The sequence below is a fragment of the Lacerta agilis genome, chromosome 8 (genome assembly GCF_009819535.1).
Source record: "Lacerta agilis isolate rLacAgi1 chromosome 8, rLacAgi1.pri, whole genome shotgun sequence".
NCBI lineage: Eukaryota > Metazoa > Chordata > Lepidosauria > Squamata > Lacertidae > Lacerta > Lacerta agilis.
The window spans coordinates 60,719,754-60,746,407 of record NC_046319.1 but is presented as its reverse complement, the minus strand read 5'-3'; the positions used below and the strand labels follow the sequence as shown (position 1 = coordinate 60,746,407).

General features: G+C 44.1%; 1 protein-coding gene across 2 annotated transcripts in view; it reads right to left on the bottom strand.

The window, feature by feature from the left end:
* The window catches only part of EXTL1 (exostosin like glycosyltransferase 1), a 66,820-nt gene that overhangs the window by 16,820 nt on the left and 23,346 nt on the right, over nt 1–26,654 (bottom strand). The window contains exons 1-4 of one of the 2 annotated variants that reach the window (XM_033157818.1): nt 8,259–8,290; nt 7,120–7,213; nt 5,129–5,236; nt 1,837–1,956 (exon numbers count right to left, since the gene is read on the bottom strand). In XM_033157818.1, the coding sequence (XP_033013709.1) occupies nt 1,837–1,956; nt 5,129–5,236; nt 7,120–7,213; nt 8,259–8,275 (339 nt within the window). In that variant the 5' untranslated portion in view covers nt 8,276–8,290. Of the gene's footprint in view, nt 1–1,836; nt 1,957–5,128; nt 5,237–7,119; nt 7,214–8,258; nt 8,291–26,654 lie in introns of those variants that run through there. The other variant, XM_033157817.1, reaches the window with a different exon arrangement.

The following is a 26,654-nucleotide window of genomic DNA, read 5'->3' as shown; positions in this document are numbered from 1 at the left end:
AATTACTGTACACAATTACAGGCACTGATCAGGCTGACACCCGTTACAGCACTGGATGCACCCAAATTGCTCACTGGGCCTTAAGGCAAATGTGGTCTGTGTGTTTGCTTTGAAAAGCTATGGATCTGAACACCATGTTAAAGTCTGCAATTCTGCTGATTTCCTGAAATTCTAATATTAATTTACTTGCAGCTGACCTCTTATAATCTTACTTATCTTTCTCACATTGGAGACAAGGTACTGCCAAGAGCTCAGGACTGAATCAGCAGATCAGGTGTTCCAAACAGATTTCCAGGCTTCACCTGCAGAGGCCCTGAGGCCTTGGTACAAAGTGTGTTGCTTTGTTTTCACTGTTTTCAGTTTTTCAAGGCTTGTTTGACTTGTCTTAATCAGTACATGTAGGATCTGAGCATACTTTTGGCCCAGTATCGCCCCAGACACCCCCAATCAATCTCTAGTCTTTCCTCGAGCACAACAACAGTCATTCATCAACAACAGACAAATGGCGGGCACGACACAGCACTATCCAGTTATGAATGACAAGGAAAGAGTTGATGAAGATCCCTCCTCTCATAATATTGTAACTCAGGGTAAAGTACTGAAGTGGGTGGGCTGTAGGTGCCAGTGTATATAATCTGAAGGCACATGGGACCACCACTTTGCTGAAACTAAGCAGGTCTAGATCTGATCAGTGCCTGCAATGTTGGGTTCCATTATGCAAGAAAGGTTGGAAAGAAACTTAAGGTGGTTTAAAAAAAATGTTTCAAAACAGAGAAAAGGAAGCACTATTTCACTCGATGTACTTACAGGGTTCAGTGCCCCCAAGACACAATGATAACTACTTGCTTAGGTGGTTTTAATATATTTCACAAATGCATGAAGGAAGATCAGTCTACCAGCAACTATTAGTCATGATTCCTACAGAACTTTCCCATCTAGAGGCAGTCTATCTCTGAACACTGCTAGCTGGGGGGGGGGGCAAACAAAGGGAGGTTGTTGTCTTCAGGTTTTCCTGGATGGCTTCCCAGAAACATTTGTTGAGCTGCTTTGAGGAAACAATGCTGGACCAGGCAGATCTTTTGGTCTAATGCAGCACAGCTCTTCTTACAATTTCAAATAAAAGTGTGCAGTGAAAATGTTTTCAGTTTCCTTTAATGCTGGGAACAGCAGGGCAAGGAGTGCAGCTCTGGAAGTTCCCATGCATCAACAGGCTTCCTGCTCAAGGCATAATTTCCCGTAATTTTTCAGCCACTAAACAATGCAGAATTGTCTACAACTGTTCTATGACCAGCAATAGCCATGGCCTCTGGAGACATTTCCTCTTATTCCTTTCAGTTTCACTGAAAGGTGATGCTCACTTGCCTAAACGGATTATTATTATTATTTTAAAAAATTGCTGTAAGTACAAACCAAATGACAGGCTTTTCCTCTGCAAATCTGTCCAATCAATGAGGACTTGGCATGGATGATAAAATGGCTGGAGGCTGTAGCTAGGGAGTGGTTGCCAACATTATATGCCCTGCTTGCAAACATCTGCTGTAGTTCTGCTGAAAGCCAGGTTCTGAACTCCATGGGCATTTTGGTTTGTTCCAACAAGGCAGTTCTTGGTTAGTATGTCAGACCCCACCCACCTGTCTCATTGTGCCCTCCAGGGGTACGGAGATAAGGATCTGGCCGGCCAGCCAAAATAAGATTCCCCATCAATGACGAAGTCAGCCTCCTGCAGTATTCCTGGATCCATCAACTCTCTTCGGTCCAAACCGTTCAGCAACAATTAACATTGAACAAGGAGCTGGCCCATCGAAGGAATCAGCTGCCCAGGCTCTTGTGGCTTACCTCAAGGGTGGTTTGCACAATCTTCTCCACAGAGGAGAAATATGCTTCCCACAGGAACTGAGTCTGCTGCTGGAAGGCCAGGATCTTGTCGCTGTGGAGACATCGGACTGTAGATGGAATCTGTGAGGAGGTGGGGGGGGGGGAAGCAGAGTGATTTATGACCAATCACAAATATATACCCAGACATATTGGCTTTAAAGCCAGGAGCAGCAGGGGGCCCTCAGAAGTGAAGGGTAAAGATGTTGAGTCAGCCAAACAAGCTGCGCGGCAGGCATTGCCTGAAAGATGCATTCGTGCAGGTTACATTTTTCATACTTGGGAAGTCTGAATATTCTGAACTTGGGGGGTGGGAGGAGTCCATAAAACCTTTGGAAATCACATTTTGTGGTCAGTGCAATGAAATAAGTTACTATGCGCTTCAAAGGGAGATTCTGGCATGAAACCACTATTTTAAGAAATGCAACATTATCACCTATGACCTGAATCAAGGTAACAGGTTTTTATCCCAATATAGATGTTAATTGCTCCACCAGTGCCATGATTTTTGTATTACCATTAGCAATGCTTAAGTCACTGTCCTGATTTTACGTACATTTAAGTTTTAATGTGATGGTCACAGCCTGTAGTTTTTGCATTTCATTATTCTGACCTCACTGGTAACTATTGCGCAGGGGTACATGTGTGGGCGCATACACACACACACATACACATGAGACCTTCCAATTTAGGCTTGCACTCCATACATCTGATAAAGTGGACTCCAGTCCACAAAAGCTCATGCCATAATAAAAACTGTTAGGCAACTTCTGCACCTTATATTTAGGACAGTATCATACAACTTTAACACCCATGGCTTCCCCCAAAGCATTCTGGGAACTGCAGTTCGTTAAGGGTGATGAGGATTGTCATACCTTCCTGCAAAATGTAGCTCTGTGAGGGGAATAGGGGCTTCTGAACAACACTTGGCATCCTTAACAAAACTACAGCTCCCAGGAATCTTTGCAGGGAAAGCATGGCTGTTAAAACCAGTGCTTTAATCCTCCGACTTCCGGTGGCGGCGCCATAGTGGGTGGTCGGGGCTGCTTCGGCTGCGAAGCGCCCGGTCCACCCCGGGGGTTAGGAGCCCCGCAACCGCATAGCGGGGCTCCGGTTGGGGTGCGGGAAGAGCGTCCCGCACCCTGGGCTCCCCGGCTGAGCCCGTTGTGGCTCCGAACCCTTCCCCCGCACCCCCTGTAAAGGGGGAGTGGGGGTGAAGGGACCACGGAGCCGGGCTATAGGGGATATGCCCCAACCGGGGTGACATTGCGGCGACAAATCCCGAGATGAGCGTCGAGTTCTACCTGCGATGTATAGCTCCGAAGAACCCGGTGGTCGTAAGTACCAGATGAGACTAAACAATATGCGTTTTGAGCGATCCGGGGGGAAGAAGAAAGGCAGCCTGCCTCTCTCCCTTTGGTTAGAAGAAGCTAACCAGTTTGAGTGACTGTTGCTAATGAATGGATTATAAAGTATCTAAATTTTGAAGAATGACACTGTTACAATCTCCCTTTGGGGAGTAAAGGAGCGAAAGATATCTCCGTTTTTAAAGTTTCGATCTTTGCATCCTGGTTTCAAAAAATGGCGACGAAAAGTTCCAACCGAGGTGGAAAACAACCTTCACAAAAGGAAGGACATGGAGATAGGAACTGTAACATGACACCCACCCCTACCCCCCCTTCTACTATGCTGGGCTTTGTCTGTAAACTTGTTTTGAACTCCACTCTGACGGATGAACAAAGGCTACTTGAGTTGAGGCTGGAGATTCTTTGTCGGAAGGTGAAAGCCTTGTGTGGGGGCTTGAAAAGAGATGAATTTCCCACAGAGGAGGCTTTTGAGTATTTTGACACTTTGGAAGAAAACCTCTGCAATGAGCTGAGAGGGTTGACAGGAAGATGGAGAGAAATGACAGGGCTACTCTGGAGAAAAGATTTCGTTTTTGGGGGTGGCAGCCCCAAGACGGCGACAAGTTTTGTTATATCCAGCCCCCGAGGTGTGAGCTCGAGGGCATGGGACAAAGAATTAAGAAATTCTCAAGAAGAAATGGCACGGTTTGGAGTAACAGAGCAGCTGGGAAAAGGGGAGCTGGACACCCTGAAGTTCGTTGCAAGGAGCGTTTGGAGCTGTGCCTGGTTCTGTGGCTATTCGGGGAAAGAAGGCAACTGGAAATTAGACTCTGGCACCATCAGGAGAAAGACAATGGATAGACGGGGAGTGGGGTGATGCATTTAAGTTGAATATAAAACGGTTGGATACGGTAATCCGAAACAGGAGTGAAGACCGGTGGCGTATTTAGACTGTTCGTTTTTAAATAAGTAAAGGAGATGTCAGAGGTTCCATGTTACTAGCAGCAGACTATAGGATAGAAGAATAAGTAAGGAATAAGATAAGAATTATTCATGAGGATTTACGATGTTGTATGATAATAATGGGGTATTAGTAAGAAAACTAATATAAGATGAATTATAGATAAGGTGGAGTAAAATGACTACTATATGTTATATATAAAATCATGTTTAAATTTTGTTTTAAAAAAAAAAGTGGTTAAAATAAATAGATTAAGGGGATAAAACCAAAGGTGAAAAGGCAGGGGAACAAGAATTTTTTTTTTTTCTCTGAAGAGAAGTTTAATGAAGAAGAAGAGGAAACTTGGCAGTGTTTGTATTTGTTTTGGGTGTGTATAGGATTTGTATGTGTATAAATGTAGGTGTGGGTATGGGTTTGTGTTGTAATAAGAAAAATGTTAATAAATTCTTATAAAAAAATAAATAAAACCAGTGCTTTAAACGCAGACGGGGCCTTAGTTGCATATCACCAGTGCTTTTTTATCTGGGGGTATGCAGGGGTACGCATTTTGTGAATCTAAGTTTGGCCTCACTGAGGGGCCATATTTCAATATGAGTAGGAAAATGAGAGCACCCCTAAACATTTTTAAAGAAAAAAAGCACTGGATATCACCCTCCGTAAATAACTGCTTAGATGTCTTTCATTATTTCAGGCACGGCTCCTGTCAATGCACCCTCAGATTAACGGAGCGTGCCCATTTCCCCCATGGACTCTTCAGATGCATGATCTACCAAGAAACAGTTCAGGCCAGAGCCGTGATGATCTCACAATCTCGCCTGCTGCTATACAGTAAGTCTACAGTGCTCTGTGTGAAAAGCACAGCCCTGCACAGAGGACCGCTTGTGCTGTGCCTTCTTGTACCAGGCTGCCAGCCGGGCTCGGGTTGTTAACACAGTGCAGGCATTGTTACCTGCAGCAGGAGCCTCTCATCCCCTACGATGGCTGATTTGCTCCAGTCGATCACCTCCGAAAATGGCAGCTCCCAGCCGTTGCTGAGCAGCACCGGGATGCAGGCGGCCTGGATCAATGAGAGACGAGGAACAGAGATCAAAGAGACAGAAGAAGGAGAGCTGTGCAAGGGGTGGGGTGGGGGAAGCAGGCAGAGGTAGCTTTAGGATGAACAGCAGAAATCCATGCATGCTTCCTCAAAAGCAAGCCACACTGTGCGCAGTGGGGATTACTTCCAGGTAAGTGTGCATAGGGTTGCAGCCTTTGAAATCCCTGCTGTGCTAAGAAGAGCGATTTAATGGCAACCTCTGTGTGTCATACGAGTGCTCTGTTGCTGTTCCTACGCACTTTCTGGCTGAGCTGCCAAAAGATGAGCCTGTTTGTAGGTGGGAATCACACACACACACAACCTGAACCTCTGCAGCAACCTAGTATAAAGAAAACGGGCTTCGAGAGGCTTGGGGAATTTATGCTTAATTGCAGATTAAGCTAAATAAAATGTTATTGCTTGTTTTGGGGGGAGCGATGTACTAGGACATCCAATTCTCAAGTAAGAGACATATATACCAACAGTGCTTTTTTCTATAAAAAAAAAGTTTAGGGGTACTCTCATTTTCCTACTCATATTGAAATACTGCCCCTCAATGAGGCCAAACTTAGATTCACAAAATGTTTAGGGGTATGTGTACCACCAGGAAAAAGCACTGTATAATTATTATTATTATTATTATTATTATTATTATTATTATTATTATTATTATTTATTTGTACCCCAGAAGTGTGGAGGGGTTTTGCTTCTTTTGATCAGGCTTCCCCTAAATTAATAGCTGGATGATGATGATGATGATGATGATAAAAAATAATACTCAGGAAATAACCTATATACCAAAATACTCAGATCATAGGTTCACCTGAATTGCAGAGTTTCAGGGCCTTTGACCCCCCCCCCTAACCATTTTTGCTTGGCCTCTGTCCTGGCCACTACAGCCACACAACTGACCTTCCCGTTTTGGTTTTCAAGAAAATTGGTAGGAGGTGGCAGAGAGTGGAGAAATGTCTCCATCACTATCATATACCCTCAAAGAGAATCCCAAAAAGTACACATCTCTGTTGAGCCATTATTTTTCAGTATATAATACAGATATGCAGACACATTAAGCTTTAATGGCAAATCATCAGTCAGTTGAAATGCAGCAATTTTAAATTAGAAATGCAAAGAATGTCACAAAGAAATGTTACCATTAAACTGCTGGTGTGAAGACGTAACCCCATCAAAGGAAAGGAAATAAGTAGCTAGGTCTTGCTTGGTTATTTTCCTCTTTCTCTAACTTCCTTTGTGCCAATCTGTTTCAAATAAGCCTTATTATCACTTCATTCACTGGTCAGAGCCAGGTGAGTCCACCAGTTATCCTGGTGCTTCAGCAGATGATGGCACTACTTCTGCACTTGAAAAGTCTTTCCTGTGTCCTCCTCACCCTCCATTACACCATTGATTGAAAGGAACTGAGCTTGCTGAAGGCATGCAGTATCTACTCTACAAAACTGTCATGGCCTCCACAATAAATCCTAGGAACTGTAGTTTAGGAATAGTGCTGAGAGAAAGCACTGCACTTTCCATTTAAAGAATTACATCTCATAGTGTAAGGAAATGGGGAAATGGGAATGACTCGTAAAACAGCTGATACCTGCAGTGCACTTGAATGTGGGGCAGGTACACCTACACTACGAATTTTGATTGCTTCAGTACCATTTTCAGATAAAAACAGCAATGAATGAAACAAAAACTAAAATTATCACCCACCAATATATTTAAAAGCGAAGAGCTGAAAGAGGAAGTAGGGAAGAAAGTTCCTTTCTTCCACCTTCCTCCTTCAGCTCTCTGTACCTTGATAAACAGTAACAACTACTAAACCGGTTTATGTCTGAAAATACAAAAAACACTTTTTGTTGTACCTGTAGTGCTTCTAGAAACCGGAAGGACCCCAAGCGTCTCCCTCGGGGAATGATGCAGAAGGTGGAATTGTGCAAAAGCTCCTGGTAGTCAAACCTGGAAAGAAAAGACCCAAACTTATTTTTCAGAAAGTTGTCACTGGAAGCTCTGTACTCTCCCCTATGCCTTGAACCTATGAGCAGAAGACTTTGACTGAATAGCCCTGGCAGGGGAAATAGGGACATTCTGGATCAAATCAGAAGCTGGGATGGCTTTTGGAATTCCAGGACTTGGTGCGTATGCAATCAATAGATCAATGTTAATAAATATATAACAATATCTGGAGGTCGCCGTCACACTAGCTATCCCCAGTAGAGCCAGTACTGTGCTAGATGAACCAATGGATTGGCTCAGTATGTTTCTAATAATAATAATTTTATGTCCCTGAGTTGCCTGTTTGGGGGCTGGTGTAATGGCCAAACAACCAGCTCCCAGAAAAGGTCTCAAAACAACTACAAAACTCCAGTGGTCTCTCCTATTTCCACCATTCTAAGCAGCTACTTTGAACACACATTGCACATCAGGTCAGGTCCAAGGTGGGCCCATGACGTACATCCTTCCCGTATGCGTTTAAGGCACCGTGGAACAAAGAATGCACTCACGGCCCAGGGAATGGCTGGCAGAGAAGTCATGTGTGCTGAATGTGATGCAGCTCAGGTTGGGGGGGGGGGAAAGCTGAAGAGAGACAGAAGTTTCCACACAGCTCTGCTAAGAGTGCCGAGTTTCCCTCACCACACACATACAAATATCCTAAGTAGTGTTAGGGAGGGAGGTGGGGGGCAACAGAGGAGCTTTGTAGATGGAAGGATTTCCCACAGGATATGTGCATAGTTATACTTCATGGCTTCTCTTCCAGGCCCAGCGCTGCTTAGCTTGTGAATGAGAGCGAGCACATTCTTGCACATGGCTTCAAGCAGCTCCTGCTTCAGACAGGTTTGTAACGCAAATGTAAAGCCTGCATATTGGACAGAAAAGCTTGTTCACATTACAAGGGCCAGACTTAATTTTCCCACTGGGTTTGGGCTGGCCCTGTTGTTAGGCAAAAGGAGGTCGTCACTTGGGAAAGCCAAGTAACATGAAAGGGCTGCAAATAGTTATTTACCTGTTTATTATTGTCATTGTTTGAATCTCAGGAAGAGGTGTTTGTGGGATTTTCTGCATCAGGTGAAAAAATAACTGGGCCAGTCAGCCTTGGTACTTGACTAGAGGCTGGGGAGCCACCATTTGCTGCTCTGCCTGGACAAAATGCCTTGGTTTGGCTCTGTCCTGGGCACAGAATCACCCAGAGGGTGCTTTCTACCATAAACAATATAGTTTGTTTTCTATAAACGTACCCCTGCAGGTTATCTGTTTAGGGTGCCAGCAATTTCTTTTAATATACCCCAAGCAGTTTGTAATTCCAGAGTGTTAGTTAAGTAGATTCATTTATTACATATAATGGATCTCAGGGAAAATGCAATAGAGGAGTAAATGGTGTGAATTAACAGTATAATAGTGATAAATGTCTCCTTCCGTAAGGAATACGCATATATTTATTTATTACAAAGGCTGTGTAGCCCCTGCCTCCAAGGAAGAACACCAAGGCATGGGGAAGTCCAGATGGGGCCCAACCATTGACCAGAAATGGAGCTTGCTTCCCCACTCCATGACAACAAAAGCACTCTGCTCCAACGGCCGATTGCCCTGGGACAGCAGAACTGAAGAGAAATATGCTCTGGCCACAGCCATCAGCCAGGGAACCAAGGGCTGGTTGGGAGCTGCTCCCTTTGCCTCCTAGGAAGAACATCAAGGTAAGGAAGAGACCAACTTGGTCCCATCCATCAGCCAAAGAAGGAGCAACTAAAAGAAGCTTTCTTCCCCCACTCTACCAAAAAAAAAGAACACTTGGGCTCAAGTAGGATGTGCAGAGAATTCTGGTGGAAATGAATTTGCCAATGTTCGCTTATGCATCCCACATCTGGATCGGAAATCGATCCAGTGAATATGATCAGTTTGTTGTTGTTGCTTTCAGTCCAAAATGGTACATAATTGATTATGTCCACTCCCCATTTGCATTGCATTTCCTTAGCATTAATACGTATGGAGTGGAAATTAGAACACAATTTACACATTCGTTCATTCATTGATATAATGTCCCACCCTCTCAAAGGAGCCCAGGATGGAAATTATGTAATTATGTAAATTACACAAGTTATGTAATCTCATCGCAGCGGGCAGCAAGATGAATAACAGAGATTTTGGCAGAAGATGAACCGCTCTAGAACAGAAACAGTGCAGCATGGGACAAATATGGGATGGAAAACACCCCTAGCCCCAACTGCCAGTTGCCCTGGGACTACAGAGTTGAAGTTTTAATGGTGTGGTTTGACACATGGATGCACACATGTGTCCTGGGTAAGCCAAGTGCTCAGCCTGTGGGGATTGGAGAAGTAAAGGCAGGCTTAGTGTATCAGAGCTGTGGAGCCACCCTCCTAACACTGGTGTTGCTGCTGCTTGGCTGGACAGGGACAGAGAAGGGTTGTGGCAAGGTCTGGGCCATGCAGCTGCACCAGTGGAACAACCAATCAGGCACTCCCGTTGGCGCACCTGCATGGCGCAAACCTCACCAGCATACCATCCTTCCCCTCCCCTGTCCAGGTGTTGTAGGAAAACTCCACACCACTGTTAGAAATGGGTCTGAGACCTTCAAAATAAAATCTGAACAAAATTGGTGAAGCAGCAAAGAATTTATTGATTGCAAAAGCGGGTGTCCAAAAGTAGTCACACCCCAAAATTGTCAGACATAAGCTTATATCTCCCTTGGGTGGGGACTACAAAGTTTACAGCCTATCGTGATCACCTAATTACCCTATTAACATTATTCATTATTTCCCTTATTTGGTCTATTTCCTTTGCAACTACATGCTAAGCAAGGCAAAAATACCTGGAGATAAGTGTGGATTGCTCTCTATATTTGTTGACACTTGTCTACTTATCACACCCACATTCTGACCACTAGCAGGTGTCAGCAAGATGCCTGCCTCTCTGAGATTGCCTAGCTTCCTTGTAGAATGCAACATTATGCCTGATGCTGTCCAGTAACTATGGTCTTGAGCAAAGCAACATTATAGCCACGGCCTTGTGGCTTTTATATGAAAAGCAATATTTTCATTTCTTACACCATTACAGTGGTACCTCGGGTTAAGTACTTAATTCGTTCTGAAGGTCTGTTCTTAACCTGAGGTACCACTTTAGCTAATGGGGTCTCCCGCTGCTGCCATGCCGCCGGAGCACAATTTCTGTTCCTATCCTGAAGCAAAGTTCTTAACCCGAGGTACTATTTCTGGGTTAGCAGAGTCTGTAACCTGAAGCGTCTGTAACCACTGTACTCTAATTTTGGCAGCTACCACCCTTGATTACCTTTGGTCCATGTTTCTTATCAAGTGATAAAGCCACATCCCAACCACTAGTGGGTGTAAATGAGTTGCATATCAGCGAAGCATACAATAAACAGCATTTCAGTTGCAAACGGCCCTTATCTATGAGCATCCTAACCACAAGCTTTTCTAAAGGTACACCCTATGAGCAAGTCTGTGTTTACCTAGCCATTTGCAACCTTATAGTCTTTTGGAAAAAGCATGTTCTTATTTCTCACAACCACCAAGAAAAAAGCCATGGAAAACACAGGTGAGCAGCAGCGACAACAGTGTTGGTAAGACACCTCTGTCACACCACACATGCTGCTGCCAGGTTGCAGGACTTGGGTTCTTCATCTCAGTCTTGAGCTGGCCATGCTGTTGTTGTTGCACTCTCAGGATCTGGATTATTATACTGTCATCGTCCCGTTAGCCGTGGCTTTAGATCCCTATGTATAAATCCAGGCTGATGAAGAGGCCTGCATTGCAGTCCACTCACCTGGAGTCTTCATCAGCCCTTCAAACCAGGAAGAAGAAAAAGTAAACTAGTCTTTCTGTTGGGCAAGTCAATGTCTTCTAAACATCTTCCCCAATGCACAAAGGGCTCTGCTGGGAATGTTCCTGGTTCCTACCACAGCCTGATTTTGGGAAGCCTGGAACCTGGCAGCAACCACCATGCTCCATGAAGCACCCGGAGATGAAAGAAGCCTCTGTGCGAACTTCACAGTGAGAGAGGTAAATTCACTGCAGGCTGCCTGTGTAACCACAGTGGAAAATCCAATATTTACATTTGCTCTGGACACACCATCTTGTGTTCCAAACTTGTGCTCCACCAACAAGCAGCACAGTGGGGCAGGAAGAACAAAGGGGCTAGTGTGGGGCATGGCGCCACGTGGAATAGTACTCTTGGCTTTCAGGGAGGAGGTCAGCTCCCCTCACACACAAAACATTGAGGGAAGTGCAAGGCTTAACAGATTGTTGAGTTATAAAGTTCTCCAACCACTCCCACCCTCACCCTCACCCTCAAGAAACTTTGGGTCTGCAATCTCAAAGCATAGTACAAAATCTACTTGCTTGTATACATATCTTGGGTTGTTTCTTAAAAGCCACAATAGTTTGCTTTGCAGCAAATCTGACGACATTCATTGGACCACCATCTTATTCTGACTGTGCTTCTGGTTTAGGATCTGTTCATGCGTGTGTGGGCTTGTTTCACTTCAATGAGGGATGGAAGAGAATTTTGTCTAGTCCACATTTACAGAGAGTTTCAGCTCATTTTGACATTTCTCTCTACTTCTTTTTTTAAAAAAATCACTTATACTAAAATTGAAATAAAATTTTGCACAAACTTTAAATTGTGTAAAATTGCAGTTTTTTAAATTTCAAAACTTGTCCACTGTTTAAATGTCAAAACACCTCCACTGTTAGAGGCAATATGATTCTGAACACCAGTCTCTGGAAACCACAGGAGGGGAGAGTGCTGTTGAGCTCAGGTCCATCTTGTGAGCTTCCCAAGGGCATCTGGTTGGCCATTGTGAGAACAGGATGCTGGCCTAAATAGGCCACTGGCCTGATCCAGCAAGATCTTTGCATGTTCTTAAAGTGAACTGACCTGACTCACAGTTCCCAAACTTAAACCTGGATTAGAACGCAGTTATCAATCAGATTGCACACGCCTCTGAACTCTGGGAATCGAAACTGTGAGGGGAATAGGAGGCCTCCTAACAACTCTCAGCGCCCTTAACAAACCACAGCTCCCAGAATGCTTTGCGGGAGTCATGAATGTCTATGATTGCTTTAAAGGCATGGTGTGAACGTGGCCCTGCTCTAAACGTGCAGCAGCAAAAAAAGGCCTCCACACTAGCGACTAAATGACTTCTGGTGTTCAAAAGGATTTTTTTAAAAAGAATGGACAGTCAGCGCTGGAGCCCTCGGGCTGCCTTGTAAGTACTTCTGTTTCTTTATTTTATATTTGTGTTTCCACACAGACCCTTTTAAAATCCACACGGAACCATGTACAACCAGGATGTATGTGACCAAAATGGCCAGTCCACCCCTAATCTCACCACAGTGAGGAGGACTACGGTCAAGTGCCTCCTCAGCCTGTTTTCTATGTACTGCTAACAGATTATGGGCAACTTCAAGGCCCCTCTTGCCCTCCCCTCTTAGGAGCTCCTTCTCTTTAAATCAGATTTAGGCCCAGCAGCCTTCAAACAGAGGATGACATCAGTAAAGTAGGAGACAGTGCCCACCACCCTGTTAACTATTCTGATATCTGCACCCCCAACTCCTAGCTTGTTAAAATGGTAGGGGAAATGTGTGGAACCTGAAAAGGTTTTTTTTAGAAGGACCCTATTCCCCCCACAGAACGCCTGTTCTCATAGCAATTTTAACAACCAATTTGCTTTCCCAGAGAACTCTGGGAATTGTAGCTCTCTGAGGGGTTGAGTCACAAACCTACACCTACATAAATGGCCCTGAGAAATGGCGCAAGATGCAAGTGACTGCCGGCAGACCTCACGGCAGTACCAATGGAGCCCTGGGCAGGAGCAGAAAGATGTCTCTGGGGCCAGAATGCCCCTTTGCAGAACCAACGTCAAGCTATTGGCGGGTATCCAGCAGTCTGTACAGCTGCCAGTTCTTTGGCCGACATACCACACCAGAGTGATCCCGAAAGCACTCCACAGTTGGCAGGCCTGACGCGATATTTCTTTTGGAGCAGTTCCTCTGCTTGTTGGCTGGCACTAACAGCTCACAGCCTTTCCAAGCCTGCTAAAAGGGGCTGAAATCTGTGTTTGCTCCGTGGAACATCCTGTGTTTGGGGGAAAGGACCATCAATAAAGTCCCTCCTTTAAGGAGCTGTGCTCTGAACCTCTGTCCCACAAAGGCCCCAGGCAGATTTGCCGAACATTTTAGCATAGTGATGTATGTGTGTGTCAGTGTGTGATGAACGGCAGCATTTATTTATGTTATTTATAAAAGTATTTATATACCGCCCTCTCATAAAAAAATATCAGGGCAGTGTACAGCAATATAATTTTTTATTTTTTATTTAGAAAACAAAACTTTAAACCCTGGCCTGGTAGTGTGCTCTGGCCTCTGCCTTTGGTCAGCGAGTCAAGGCAGTTATATATCCCGGCCTCATCTTGCCCCCACCAATTCAGCAAAAAAAGGAGTGGCAGCAGAGAGCTGACTTCTCCCCTCCTTGCCATAAAGAACACAAAGATGTTACTAAGAACTAGTGCCTGAGTTTTGTTTATACTCACAGTCCGTCAGTAAAATTAAATCAAAAGTTGCACTATACTTTGGAACCCCCTGCCTATTGACACCATGCAGACACCTTCCCTCTGCTTTCTTATGGCACCTGCTTAAAACATTTTTTTGTAGGCAAGCCTACCCAGGCATGTAGAAGTTACGTGCATTTTTATTTTATTTTTTAGCTACTGTTGATTTTAATCATCTTTTGAATATTGGACAGCTGAATCTTAATTCAGCATGTCGGAGGGCACTGACATTCACTAACCACTCTTCTTGACACCTGCTTCCTGCTCACCCACACAGATATTGCAAGGCCACCACAGTGCATTATCTCAGTTGAGACCTGCTGGGGGCTGTATTCTAGTAAAGCACAAGAGGCCAGAAGCAAAGTGGGCAAGGCCAGAGAACATGGTGAAAATGAGGTGTGCACACAGAAAATGTGTTAGGAGGTGTTTTTTTTGGTGGAGAGGTAGAATGTATGCCTTGTCTCCCTTCTACTTCCTGAAATAGCCAAGCTAGCTTCCTAGTGAGGCAATTGCCTAGGTAAGGGGCCATTAAGGGAATAAAGGAAGCAGAAAATGGGTTGAGGGCTCCTCCCTCAACTGGTTGGTAGTTAGAAAAAGAAGGATGATTGCTGAGAGTGGAGTGATGTGAGCCAGAAGCAAAGCAGCAAGCTAGGAAGCAAGAGAGTCAGAGCAATGCTTGGTTTCTGTTTGAATCCTTCTTAATGCGTTAATGCTGTGAACCCTTCATTGTAGGCTCAAACTGTAGATATGTGTAAATAAACCTTATATCGTAAAGAAACACTCAACCTCATTCCAAAGGAAACACAAACCCTGGTTAATTCCACTTGGAACCCCTGGAATCTCACACTGCTCGGGGGTTGGGGTGGCATGCAACAGTACTTTATAACATAGCTTCTCAGGCCTAGGAGGAATTAATACTCTTGTCACACAACTACAATATTTGCTTAACAGAATGCATTCTGCCTCCCAACCCCTGCCCTTTCAAACAGAGACAATGATTCACATTGATGGCACCCAGTATAAATGAAGAAACAGGTATGGACAGATAAGCCTTTTTCCATACTGTGTCACAGACTCCATTATAAGTTGTGGTCCATCCCTTGTTTAGCAGATTTAAAAAATGCATGGAAACCCCACATTTAAACTGCATGCATTTAACTTGCATTTTATCTGTGTGCTTCCCCTAAAATGTTCTGCTTTTCAGTACATTTCCCCCCAAAAAATTCCTCCAAAAATACACAGTTTTGTGCACCCCTCACAATGAAATTGCATCATATAATTCAGAGAAGTGTATAGTCTGTGGGACAGCTGCATTCTGATCCACATATAAATCCATTGCTGACAAATTAGATTGGTTCGCTTTAAAATGCAGACCAAACACATTTCACCTCCATCTCTGTGAAGAAACAGCTCGGCTGCTCCTGCCATCAGCATGCAAGACTAGGAGGGATTTCTGCAAGACACAGCATCCCTGAGGAGTGTCCTTCCCTGACTTGTACTTGTAATAATCTGTGGCCTAATTCGAGGTTTCGTTGAGCAAAGGTAGCTGTGGACAGAAGTAGCTGGGCCAGCCTCACTTTTCATGCATTTTAACAGAATAGGAAAGGACCTGAAAAGAACCTAAATTCTTTCCCAACCGTCACAGGCCCCAAGGAAACTACAAGGATGTGGGCCGCTGTTTGTTTGACTGTTCCTTAAAAACAAAAAGTACAGAAAAGGAGCAGAAGAGGTGAAACCTCCATTCTGGCTAGCTGTAGAAGCACCAATGCAACAAGGTGAAGTTTTGCTCAGAGGCAGGTCTGAGAGAGCAGACATTCTTAAACTAAGAACATAGAGCCTGGTAGACCTGGCCAGTGGCCCATGAAGTCCAGTATCCTGTTCTCACAGTAGCCAGCAAATGCCTGTAGGAAACCTGCAAGCATGAGCTGAGAAAATCCTTTTGTCTGTCCTGAATCTACTGCAATTTCATTGGGCACCCCCAAATTCTAGAATAAAGGGAGTCCTCTCAGGCACTTTGGGCTGATTGACACCAGACCCTCCAAGTGTCCCTATTTTTCAGGGCCAGTTCCAAATTTACAGAAGCCATTCTGGTTTCTAATTTGATCCTGGAATGTCCCACTTTTCCTTAGGACGTCTCTATTTTCATAAGAGAAATGAACCCTGAGCCAAGGAGATAAGTAACTATATAACCTTTACAAGATAACTGAAGGCTGCCCTTTATAGGGAAGTTTTAAATGTATAATGCTTTATTGTGTTTTTATATACGCTGGAAGCTGTCCAGAGTGGCTGAGGCAACCCAACAAAATTGTTGTTGTTGTTAATGTTTTGCCACGAGAGCAATTTTACCTTTACAAGACCCATAGATTTCCAGGAGAAATTCCACCAGTCCCTTGAATTTTATGTGTTCCTCCTCTTCATGCTGCCAGTGCTTTCTCTGGGTGGTATTCAACTTAAGTTTTACTCATGTTCATTGATTTCAACGGGTCTACTCTGAGTAAAACTCAGTTGACTACCACCCTCTGTTCTTGCTCCCATGTACTTCACTCAAAGTAGAGTATACTGTAGGTTACAAAACCCAAACCCATGAGGCACAGGAACCATAAGCAAAACTCACATACCCAAAAATATTTGGGGCCTGTATCAAATTACAGATAGGAGCAGATGGTTGCGCAAGTTAAGAGCAGATGGAATCTGCAGGAGTAATGTGGATATTTAAGCATGCCCACAGCTCAGTATGTGCTTTTGCTTTAGTGGAACTGTATATTTCGCTCCAAATCCTATTTTGGTCAGAATCTGGCAGTAACTGTAATTATGACATTGCTGCGAAGTGAAAAAGTAAGGCAGTAAATGAGCTTAGACTGAGCTGGTCCCAATGGGGAGCAGAGGTGATGAGTGCAGGCAGATGATCTTTTTTGACTACTTATTTTGCTCACTTTTTCTGAACTGCTTTGTTGGGGCAGACAGGTGGAGGGGTATCATCTGAAAGCTGAGAGGGAGTGTGGTGTAGACCTGGGAGACCAGTGTTAAAATCCTCACTCAGTCATGAAGCTCAATGGGTGATCCCAGGCTAGTCACTCACTCTCAGCCTGACCCACCTCACATGGTTGATTATGAACTGGGGAATAAGAGGAATCACGGACGCCGCCTTGAGCACCTTGGAGGAAAGGTGGGGTGTGAAAATAATAAAAATAAAGGGGCACACTTTATCTGGGGAACCTGCATGCAAACATCCAAAGCCCTTCTCCCTGCTGATTCCTGGCCCAGAGGAACAGCATACTAAAAGAGCACTGTTTTGTTCTCTCTCTCTCTCTCTCTCTCTCAAAAAAAGCTTGTCTACTGTCTTCCTTTCTAGCTTCACAGCCTTGTCAATGTCAAACTTAGAATTATTGCAAATTCTGACCAAAGTAGAATTTGGGGTGAAACATGCAATCCTGCTAAATTCGAAGTGCATACATGCTTAAACATTCACATTACTCCGCAAGTTCCATCTGCTCTTATTTGCACAGCCATCTGTTCCTATCTGCGAAGTCACGCAGCACCCAAATCTTCTTGGATATGTGTCTACTTCACCAGCAGTCACTGTACACCATGGGTTTCATAGTCTATGGCAGTTTTGTCAGCAGCCATTATGCACCAAACCCTCACAGACCTACCGGTATTTGCATGCCCAGTAGCCAATGTCCTGCTGAGAAGAATGGCAAAGACCTCCATGTTTAAAGCCTTAATAGGTCATGAATGAATGTGGGCCTACAGAAATGAGCATGGCTGCAGGGTGATGGTACAGCCAAGAGGCAGAGCAAGACTTGGGGAAGCTGGGACTGAGGTGAAGATCCCAAGGCGGGAAAAGAGAGAGGATGCCAGGAGAAAGTTGGGGCAAAGCCAGATGAAAGGGGAAAATGGGGCCAGAGTTTGCTCACCCACTCAGCTACAGCCTGTGTTTGTAGACACAGATCCACCCTTACTGTTATTATTTTGTGTTCATCCTGCTAGCTGATCCGAATCAGAACCCAACTTCCAAACAACTAGTAATAGTAAAAGATTTCCTATAAATGTTCTTAGTGCAGCATAAGTACAAAAGCTCCCTCTTTATTTGTGCTTTGATGGAACCTGTTTGTTAATACAGTTCCTTGGACAAGAAGAGGTGAATGGGGGATGTTTCAATAGTTGCACTGTTAGGCAAAGTTCACCCTGGAAAATTGGGTGGGGCTGCTTCCAAAATACGATTGCTCTTCTAGCAGCTGTCACAGACCCCCCCCCCCCCCGCCAACCCAGGAAACTGTCTCACCATGGTAATGGAGCATGGGGTCACCAGCTGTGAAACTGACCTGTAATAGATGCAGGACAGACCAAACAACAACAGCCCTGCATCTTCCACAAGTTCTAGTGATGGCTGTGGCTTTAAGAGAAAAGGACTAGACAAATTCATGGAGGATTATTGGTGGCTATTGTGGAACTTCCACTCTGAGAAACAATGTATCTCTCTGAATAATGGATTCATTGCTTTTATGCCCTGCATACAAATTTCTGGGAGACTACGTAGACAGCAATTATTGGAAACAGAATTCCCCTGGATCCTTGTCCTGATACAGCAGAACATTTCTTGTGTTCTTATAGAACTAAGTTATGCACTCATGCAGAGGAAGATTGCATGTCTGAATACTTATTGTGGAGAAAAGAGGAAGGGGGAATCACCTGTGCATAGAAAGAAAGTGGCACCATGCAGGAAAATTTGGGGCAATTGATTCTAATTATATATATTCATATGAGATTGGGGGCAGGGCAGGAGAGGGCCAAATGGATCTAGAAGTAGTGCTAGAAATTGCTTTGGTCTTAGCACAGTTGCCAAGTATTTCTCTTTAGTTAGTGAGGCTGGCTGATGGCTCTCAATAGCTGGCCTTTCTCAAAGACTAGGAACTACATCCCCCTCCCCACCCACCAGCAAAGGATGAAGTGATCTAAATGTCTCTGTGTGGAAAAATACAAAAATTTGAGAGGGGGAGGGGTCTGAGTGTTGAGTTTGGCTCTGTCAGCATCTTATGGTACCAGCTGGAGTTCATGTGGGTGATCTGCCGGAGAGCTTATCCGATGCTTCCATCCATGCTCAACTAGTATATTTGTAAATTAACCCAAATATTACTAAGCCAACAAGCCTCAAGGGACCTCTTTCCAAAGGAAAAGAAACTATCCTCTGCCCCAAAAGGCATCTCACTGCTTGGAGAAGTGGGGTAGGCATAACAATACAATGTGGCACTATGATTATAGGACACCCAGGAGGGTTAATAATGCGTATAAAAGTAAATAAAGATGGGTCATGGAAGCCAAACGAGTGCCAGTTCTTGTTTTCACTGTTTCTACACTTACAGGCACATGGAGGAAAGGACATGTGCCCCAGTGTGCCCCACACTCTTGGGCAGGGATGGCTGCCCCTATGCTGCAAAGCACTGTTTTAGCTACCGGTAGTACCCCATCAGGCATCTTTGTGCCATTAGACTGTTTTCCCAACAGTGAGCTATGGCTGCTTCTGATCATTTAATAACAAAGCAGAATTGATGCAGCTGACAGGGCAGGTGTGTGTATGTGCATGAGACAGAAGCGAAGCATCCAGTAACTACAGGAAGAAACAGTCTGTGCAGAGACATGGGGCGGAGGTGTCACTGTTTGCAATTGCCTTGTGAGAAATGCAAGGGGACCATTCCAAAGCCAACCCTTTGTCTGCACATATCATCTCCCCAGTAGGGATGGGTGAAGCTGCCAGTTTCAGTTTCTCCCCGTTTCTCGTATTTTCCAATCTTAAATTCAGTTCTCCGCATTAGTTTGCAATGAAAATGAAAAAGTCCTCATGAAAATTCATCAGCATTTTAGTACAAATTTCTCATAACATACAATGCCTGTGTGCCATTTTGCCTGATACACACTTTTTTGTGGAAAACCCTTTCTCCTAATATAACACATTTTTTTGTACACTGTTTCATGCACTCTTTGCCTTAGTGTGCATTTCTATACGTATTTGGCTGGATTGCAAAAATTTTGAGAAGGGCAAATTTAGAAAGGTGGCTGTGTTTCCATTTGTCTTTGTTTCGGAAGGTACAAATTAGGTTGATTCAGTTTTAAGTGCAAACTAAATCAAATTTCTCCTCCATCCCCAATTCCACCAGGCATATTTGTGTCATTAGAACATTTCCTCAGAGGCGAGTTCTGACTGCTTCTCATCGTTTAATAGCAACGCAGAATTAATGGCACTGAGCAGGGGAGCATTTAATATCAACAACATGTCCAATAGCTATGAGAAAACATCAGGTTTGTGGAGAGACATGGGGGAAGTCACTATTTGAAATTGCTTTGGAGAATATGCAAGGGGGCCACTCCACCTTCAGCCCTTTGCCTACACACCTGTCCTTTCCCCAGCCACTTTCTGCAGGGGAAATACTCTGAAAGACAGAGGTCGGCAGGGAGGTTATACTACTGTATACTGTGGGCATATGTTCAAAAGCACCAGATCTTCTCTCCCCACCACCCACAATTAAAATACTTGACTTGACCCTGCAAATCCTGGTCACTTGCAAGAAAGCTGAGGCTCAGCAGGGCATCCGAGGGCAATCTTCGATTTACAGACGCTCTCCCTGGGTCATGCCCTGGCCCTCATGTGCTGGCAGATGTCTGAGCATGTAGGGCAAACTTCATAGCATCTTAGGACAGGAGTGGGGAGCAGTTCCCCAACCAAACATCATTAGTCATCATCTTCATCATTAATTACCTGCACTCCCCGTAAGTTTCTGAGGTACGAAATACATATATAAGGGCAGGATGTGAAAGGTGGGGGGGGGGGGACATAGATAACATACAAAAATGCATTATGGTAGGGGGCAATTGTTTGCAAAAGCTTGTGCATTCAAGAAACTACATTCAAAAATCTGTTTGTAAGGAAAAATTCACACCAAAATGTAAATAAATTTTCACTAGGATTTCCCCCCCAAATATCTGCAGAAATGTGGAGAACTGAATTTATATTGAAAAAACTGAGAAACATAGAGAAGCAAAATTGACAGATTCATCCATCTCTAGTGCCCTCCCATTTCTGGAAGGAGGACATATTTTGGGCAAGAGTGACAGAAGTCAAGACCAAAGTCACAGGGAATGTAGCCAGCTTAGCCTCAAGCTTACTGTACAGGCAAGCAAGGGACTGTGGTACTTCAGGATGCAGGTATGGGAGTGGGATACCTGGATCACCTTGTGGTTGTAATTTGCTACCAGATGTGTGTTTTATAGTAATGTTTTATTGTTTTTCTCTACTTGGATCGTGCACCAGTTTGCAGTTTTGAAATGAAATGAGTACAGAAATAGTTTAATTAATAAACAAAAATTTAAAATGACAGCACTCCTCAATGTAAATCAGTGGAAACCAACACTGTGCCCTCCAGATGTTGGACTACAACTCCCATCAGCCCCTAGCAGCATGGTGTACCGGCATTCATCTGTAGACCTTGTATTATTGTCAAGTTTACCTAGGGAAGCATTTGAGCATGCAATCTAATCTAATCCCTTCCCAGGTCCTCGAGAATGCAGTCCCATAAGGACAGCACCATGCACTACCCCTGCACCCCTTTATCAGCCTATTCTCTGCACTCACTTAGGGTACGGTTTCCCCAGGGCCGTCACAGCCACCCTTCTCCAAGTGAAACTCTAATGGCCATGCAAACGATTGCACACCTCTGAAAGAAATAAAAAACAAATTGCTGATTGCTGAAGGGGAGAAAACATAATACTGGGGAAATGGTGTTATTTATTATTTTGTCACAGAAGCGAAGTGGGAACATGGCGTTTTGCTAACTCAGGTGGGGATTCTCTGACCCGGCAAATTCCTTTGTTGTACATGATGGATGGATCCCTGTCAGTGCTGAAACCTGATTATGTCAGGGGAAGAGTCTGTAAAAAAACAACAACCACAAAATAGGAGGGGCGGGGAGAGAGAGAGGAAAATAAGGACAATTCCTAAGTGTTAAGGCTTGTATCCAGCTATGTTTTACTCAGAGTAGCCCCACTGACCTACATTAGTAATGTTCATTAATTTCAGTAGTCCAGTTCTGAGTAGGACTAGCATTGGATATAACCACGATGCTGCAATCCACTTACCTGGGAGAAAGCCCCACTGAGTTAAATGGGACCTACTTCTGAGTAGACATGGTTAGGATTGCAGCCTAAGAAAGGGAAAGGGTTGTGACTTTTGTAGTCCTATGCATGCTTACCGGTACTTAGATACAAGACCCACTGAATTCCACATAACTTGCTCCCGGGTAAGTGAGCACACAATATGCACCCTTTATCACTTTCTGAACTGTTCACCTTGACTTTGGGAAGGTTACAATACCATGCCATTTCCCAAAAGGACTGTAGGTTTTTTTTTTTGGGGGGGGGGGGATAGAAACTGGGTTGCAGTTCCACCTCGATCCTCATTAGTACTTTCGGGTATTAAATTGAACTGGGGGAAACCAGTTTGCTCACCCCTGGAATGCGGCCCCCAGAAGGTTCTCTCTGAGAGATGCGGCTGAAAAGGGTTCCTTATCCCTGGGATGCAAGATGGGAGAGGAATGTGCATCAATGTGTTCTATGATAGGAAGGATCTCATGGGTATGAGAATAGAAGCATTAAGAAGAAAGAAGTATCCCCATTTTTCACCTGTGAGATGCTGCAGAGTATGTGGACAAGCCTCACCACACCTCAAAGGTTGTGTCTAGCAACAGAGGAAACCTGTTTTTCAAAGTTAGGAAATAATTTGTGTGTCACATATGCAAAGAAATATATGGATATTGTGGTTCTGTAGGAGCCTTTAAGCTGCAAAAGCCAGTTAAACCTCGATTAACCTGGCATTACTTCAGACAGCTTAGAAAAGCTAATTTGGTCGGTTTTTCACAGACCAGAGATATTGCAAAGTGACGCATATCCGGTTTGGGAATATTCACATTTTCTGCATGGCTGCCTCGTCATGTGAAAAAAATGATGGCAAAAGAGACCATAGGCCTTGTGGGTAGGGGCCGTCAGACAGTTCTAGTGAAAACAGAAAAGGAAGTGGAAATTGCAGTAGGTTGCATGTTCATATGTGGTCAAGAATGGAAATCGGAGAAAGGAATATGACTGGCATTCATTCACACTGTTTTTTGGTCAGGTCCACAAAATATATGTAATTAATGGCTTTTTCCATGCTGTTTTGATGTTTCCTTTGCTTTAAATAGTTACATAACTTGTGTTAAATAGCAGTGAGCAAGACAAACAATGAAGTTTTTGGCCGAACTCTGCATGGTTCAGAAGCTCCAATTTAGTGCAATCCAACGTGAACAGATCATATAACACCAATTCTGTTGCAACTACAATGGCTGCTTGTATGTTTCTAAGCTCAGTTGAAAGTGCTGTTTTTATGTATAAAGCTTTTTACAGCTCAGGAACCCAAAATCTTCCAGAATGCCTGTCCCAGTATAGGTAAAAAGGGACCTCAGTATGAAACATACCCAGGCCCTTGAATCTTCCTCTCAGGTCCTGGAGGGTGGTGACAAGGGAGAGGGCCCTTTCAGTTGTGGCTCCCAATCTATGAAAGGCTCTCCCCAGTAAGTTGTACCTGGCACCTTCATTCACATAGTTTCAGTCTCAGGTTTTTGATAAAGATTATGTTGCATTGTTACTAGTGCTGCCAAAGTGTCCTGTGGCTGTTATGGAGTTTGTTTTGTTCTGATTTTATGGTAAAATGCAGGGGTTAGCAAACTTTTTCAGGAGGGGGCTGGTCCACCGTCCCTCAGACCATGTGGTGGGCTGGACTATATTTTGGAGGGGGGGGGAGAACGTATTCCTATGCCCCGCAAATAACCCAGAGATGCATTTTAAATAAAAGGACACATTCTACTCATGTAAAAACATGCTGATTCCCGGACCGTCTGCGGGCTGGATTGAGAAGGCGATTTGGCTGCATCCGGCGCCCGGACCTTAGTTTGGGGACCCCTGGTATAATGTATTTACATCTGCTATGTCAACCGCTGGAAGCCTTTGGGTAACAAGTGACTAATCCCTGTTTTCTTACATCCCTATTTGTAGGTCAGGAGATGTGTGCGGCTCTTGAGCATCCCTCATCAGGGTCCCTGCCCAAACCCTACCAGTTCTTTTAATCCAGGCCCTATCAAACAAAGCTAGATCTACACATGCAGGAGAATGAGATAGTAGACGTGGCAGAACTGTCTGTACCACTTTAGACTGCAGAAATAGAACCACATCTACGCTGCATGTAAAAAATAAATAAATCGTAGGACAGGAGAAGGAGAAGTACTGGACTACCTGTAGAATCTTACTTCCAGTTGTACTAGACTAGTTATCTACTTGCAGGGAAATTATTTGTTTATCGTACATTATGAGAGAGCATTAAAAATGGTATCTGCTTTACAAAGCAGGACTCTACCCTGTTTCTCCTAAAATAAGACATAGCCATAAAATAAGCCATAGCAGGATTTCTATGCATTTGCGAAATATAAGCCGTTCCCCAAAAATAAGCCATACCCTGAAAATAAGCCATAGTGACGTGGTACCTCCCATTAAAACAGCCTGGGGAGGCGTGGCTATGCAGCGTACCGATGCGACACGGTTAAAATAAGGCATCCCCTGAAAATAAGCCATACTGTGTTTTTTTGAGCAAAAAAAAATATAAGACGGTGTCTTATTTTAGGAGAAACACGGTACCATCTCACTCTGCTGTGAATACAGATCTGGCCTCTCAGTGGATGGTTGTAGGATAGACAACCCACTGTTATCTCAGTTTCAGCCTCTCCAAATACACAGAAGGGATAATAATACTGAATCAAAATAGAAAATTCTTTCCAGTAGCACCCTAGAGACCAACTGAGTTTGTTCTTGGTATGAGCTTTCGTGTGCATGCACACTTCTTCAGATACACTGAAGTGTGCATGCACACGAAAGCTCATACCAAGAACAAACTCAGTTGGTCTCTAAGGTGCTACTGGAAAGATTTTTCTATTTTGTTTTGACTATGGCAGACCAACACGGCTACCCACCTGTAACTAATACTGAATCAATCCAACAAGAGGGAGCAAACAGCTGTAAAAGGCATGTAAGATAAATTTAAAAACAGCTGTCCAGAAATCCTGTTTCCTTTATTCCCAATGCATTTCACACTTTGCTTTTTAACTTTACAATGAAGCAAATGAGCTTCTGCTCATCTGTAAACACTGACTCGGTGTTTATGATTAACTGTGTAAATCACAAGAGTTGCATATCCTCTAACATTTCGCTTAAGAAAATAGGGGTGTCCATATATGTGTAACTCTCTTATTCTTACACAAAGATTTACTACTTTAGAACACACACACACACACACACAGTGCACACTGAAATTAGCTTTCATATCATTGTGTGTTAGTTAACTACGGTAACTATAACCATTCCCTTCTTCAAAAAAAAATAAGAACATGTAATCTCACAATTGCTATTATTATTATTATTATTAGTATTATTATTAAGCTTTTGTTTTTATTATAGAGCTGGTGGAATCTGCAACAAACCATTGCAGGGTGGAGTGCGCCTGCTTAAGGTGCCTACCAGGCAGACATGCCCTTTTCAAGGGTGCACCATTCTGCTTCCCCTCTTTCCTGGTTTTCTGTCTCCCTTCCTCCAACAGACACTCTGACAACAGGAATTTTGTAACCACTGGACCTGCTCAGGTCTGTCCATTATTCCTGGTATGGTTTATTCTGAATAAGGACAGGGGATAAATGTTATTCAGTTTGCATTTGTCTGGGGAAGTCAAACCATAAGCTCTGGTTTGCACATGACATTAAAACAAACCATGGCTTAGTTCTAGCTAGTGCAGCAGCAGCAGCTTGACCAGGGGAGGAGCTGAGCGAGTGTGATTTTTGCACACACACACAACTTGTTCATTCATACTGAGCCCTGATTTGATTTAGTGTTAGGCCAATATATGTGAACAAAGTGTGCATATTTGATGCAGGGGTTTCAAGGGCTTACAACCTTCAAACGTAATTCTGTGCTACACATAGAGGAGGGAGATCATATGGACTTCATGGCATAATGCAATCCATGCTCCCCCACCTTCCCGCCCTCCCTATGAGGCTCAGATGCATTAAGACGCAGACTGGGAATCAAGAAACCCCCATCTCAGAAATATCTAGTTCTGGGCCAACAGGTCAGTCTCGTTTAATCAGAACTCGCTTTCTCTCTGCCTGGAGATTAGTGGCTCTTGATTTGATCCAGCCTGCCTCCTTGCAGAGCAGGCTGCGTATATCCTAGAGCAAATCTATTGGAAGTGATGTTTTCATTAGAAAGCCATATGGTGGCTCTTAACTACGATTCTGCTTTCTGCAGGTGGTCAGACAGAAGGTAGGCAAATCTGCCTGGTTTCTCCTTTCCGAGAGACCGGCTGCCACGGAAATGATACCCACGCCTGCATCTGCAAGCGAGGCCCAATTAGCAGGAAGAAGACCCACCAGGGACTCTTCAGAAATAACTCGCTCCTTCCCCTCACTGGTAACTCCAGAAGACTTCCACCCCCAATACTCTTGTCCCCAGTCATTTGCCCCAGCTGCACTGCACTGCCAATGAACAGAGTGGGGCTTTCTGTCCCTTTGGGGTCCCCTGTGAGGTTTGCAGCACCCTTATCACGCTCCGCAGGCAAACTTCAATCCTCTTTAGCACAAGAAAGCCATGCCCTTTGCAGGACAAAGGGCTACCAGCTACAGCTACTGCCTGACTTTCAGGAAGGGCTGTAGCTCAGGGGTAGAGCAGAAAGTCCACAGTTCAACCCCTGGCATC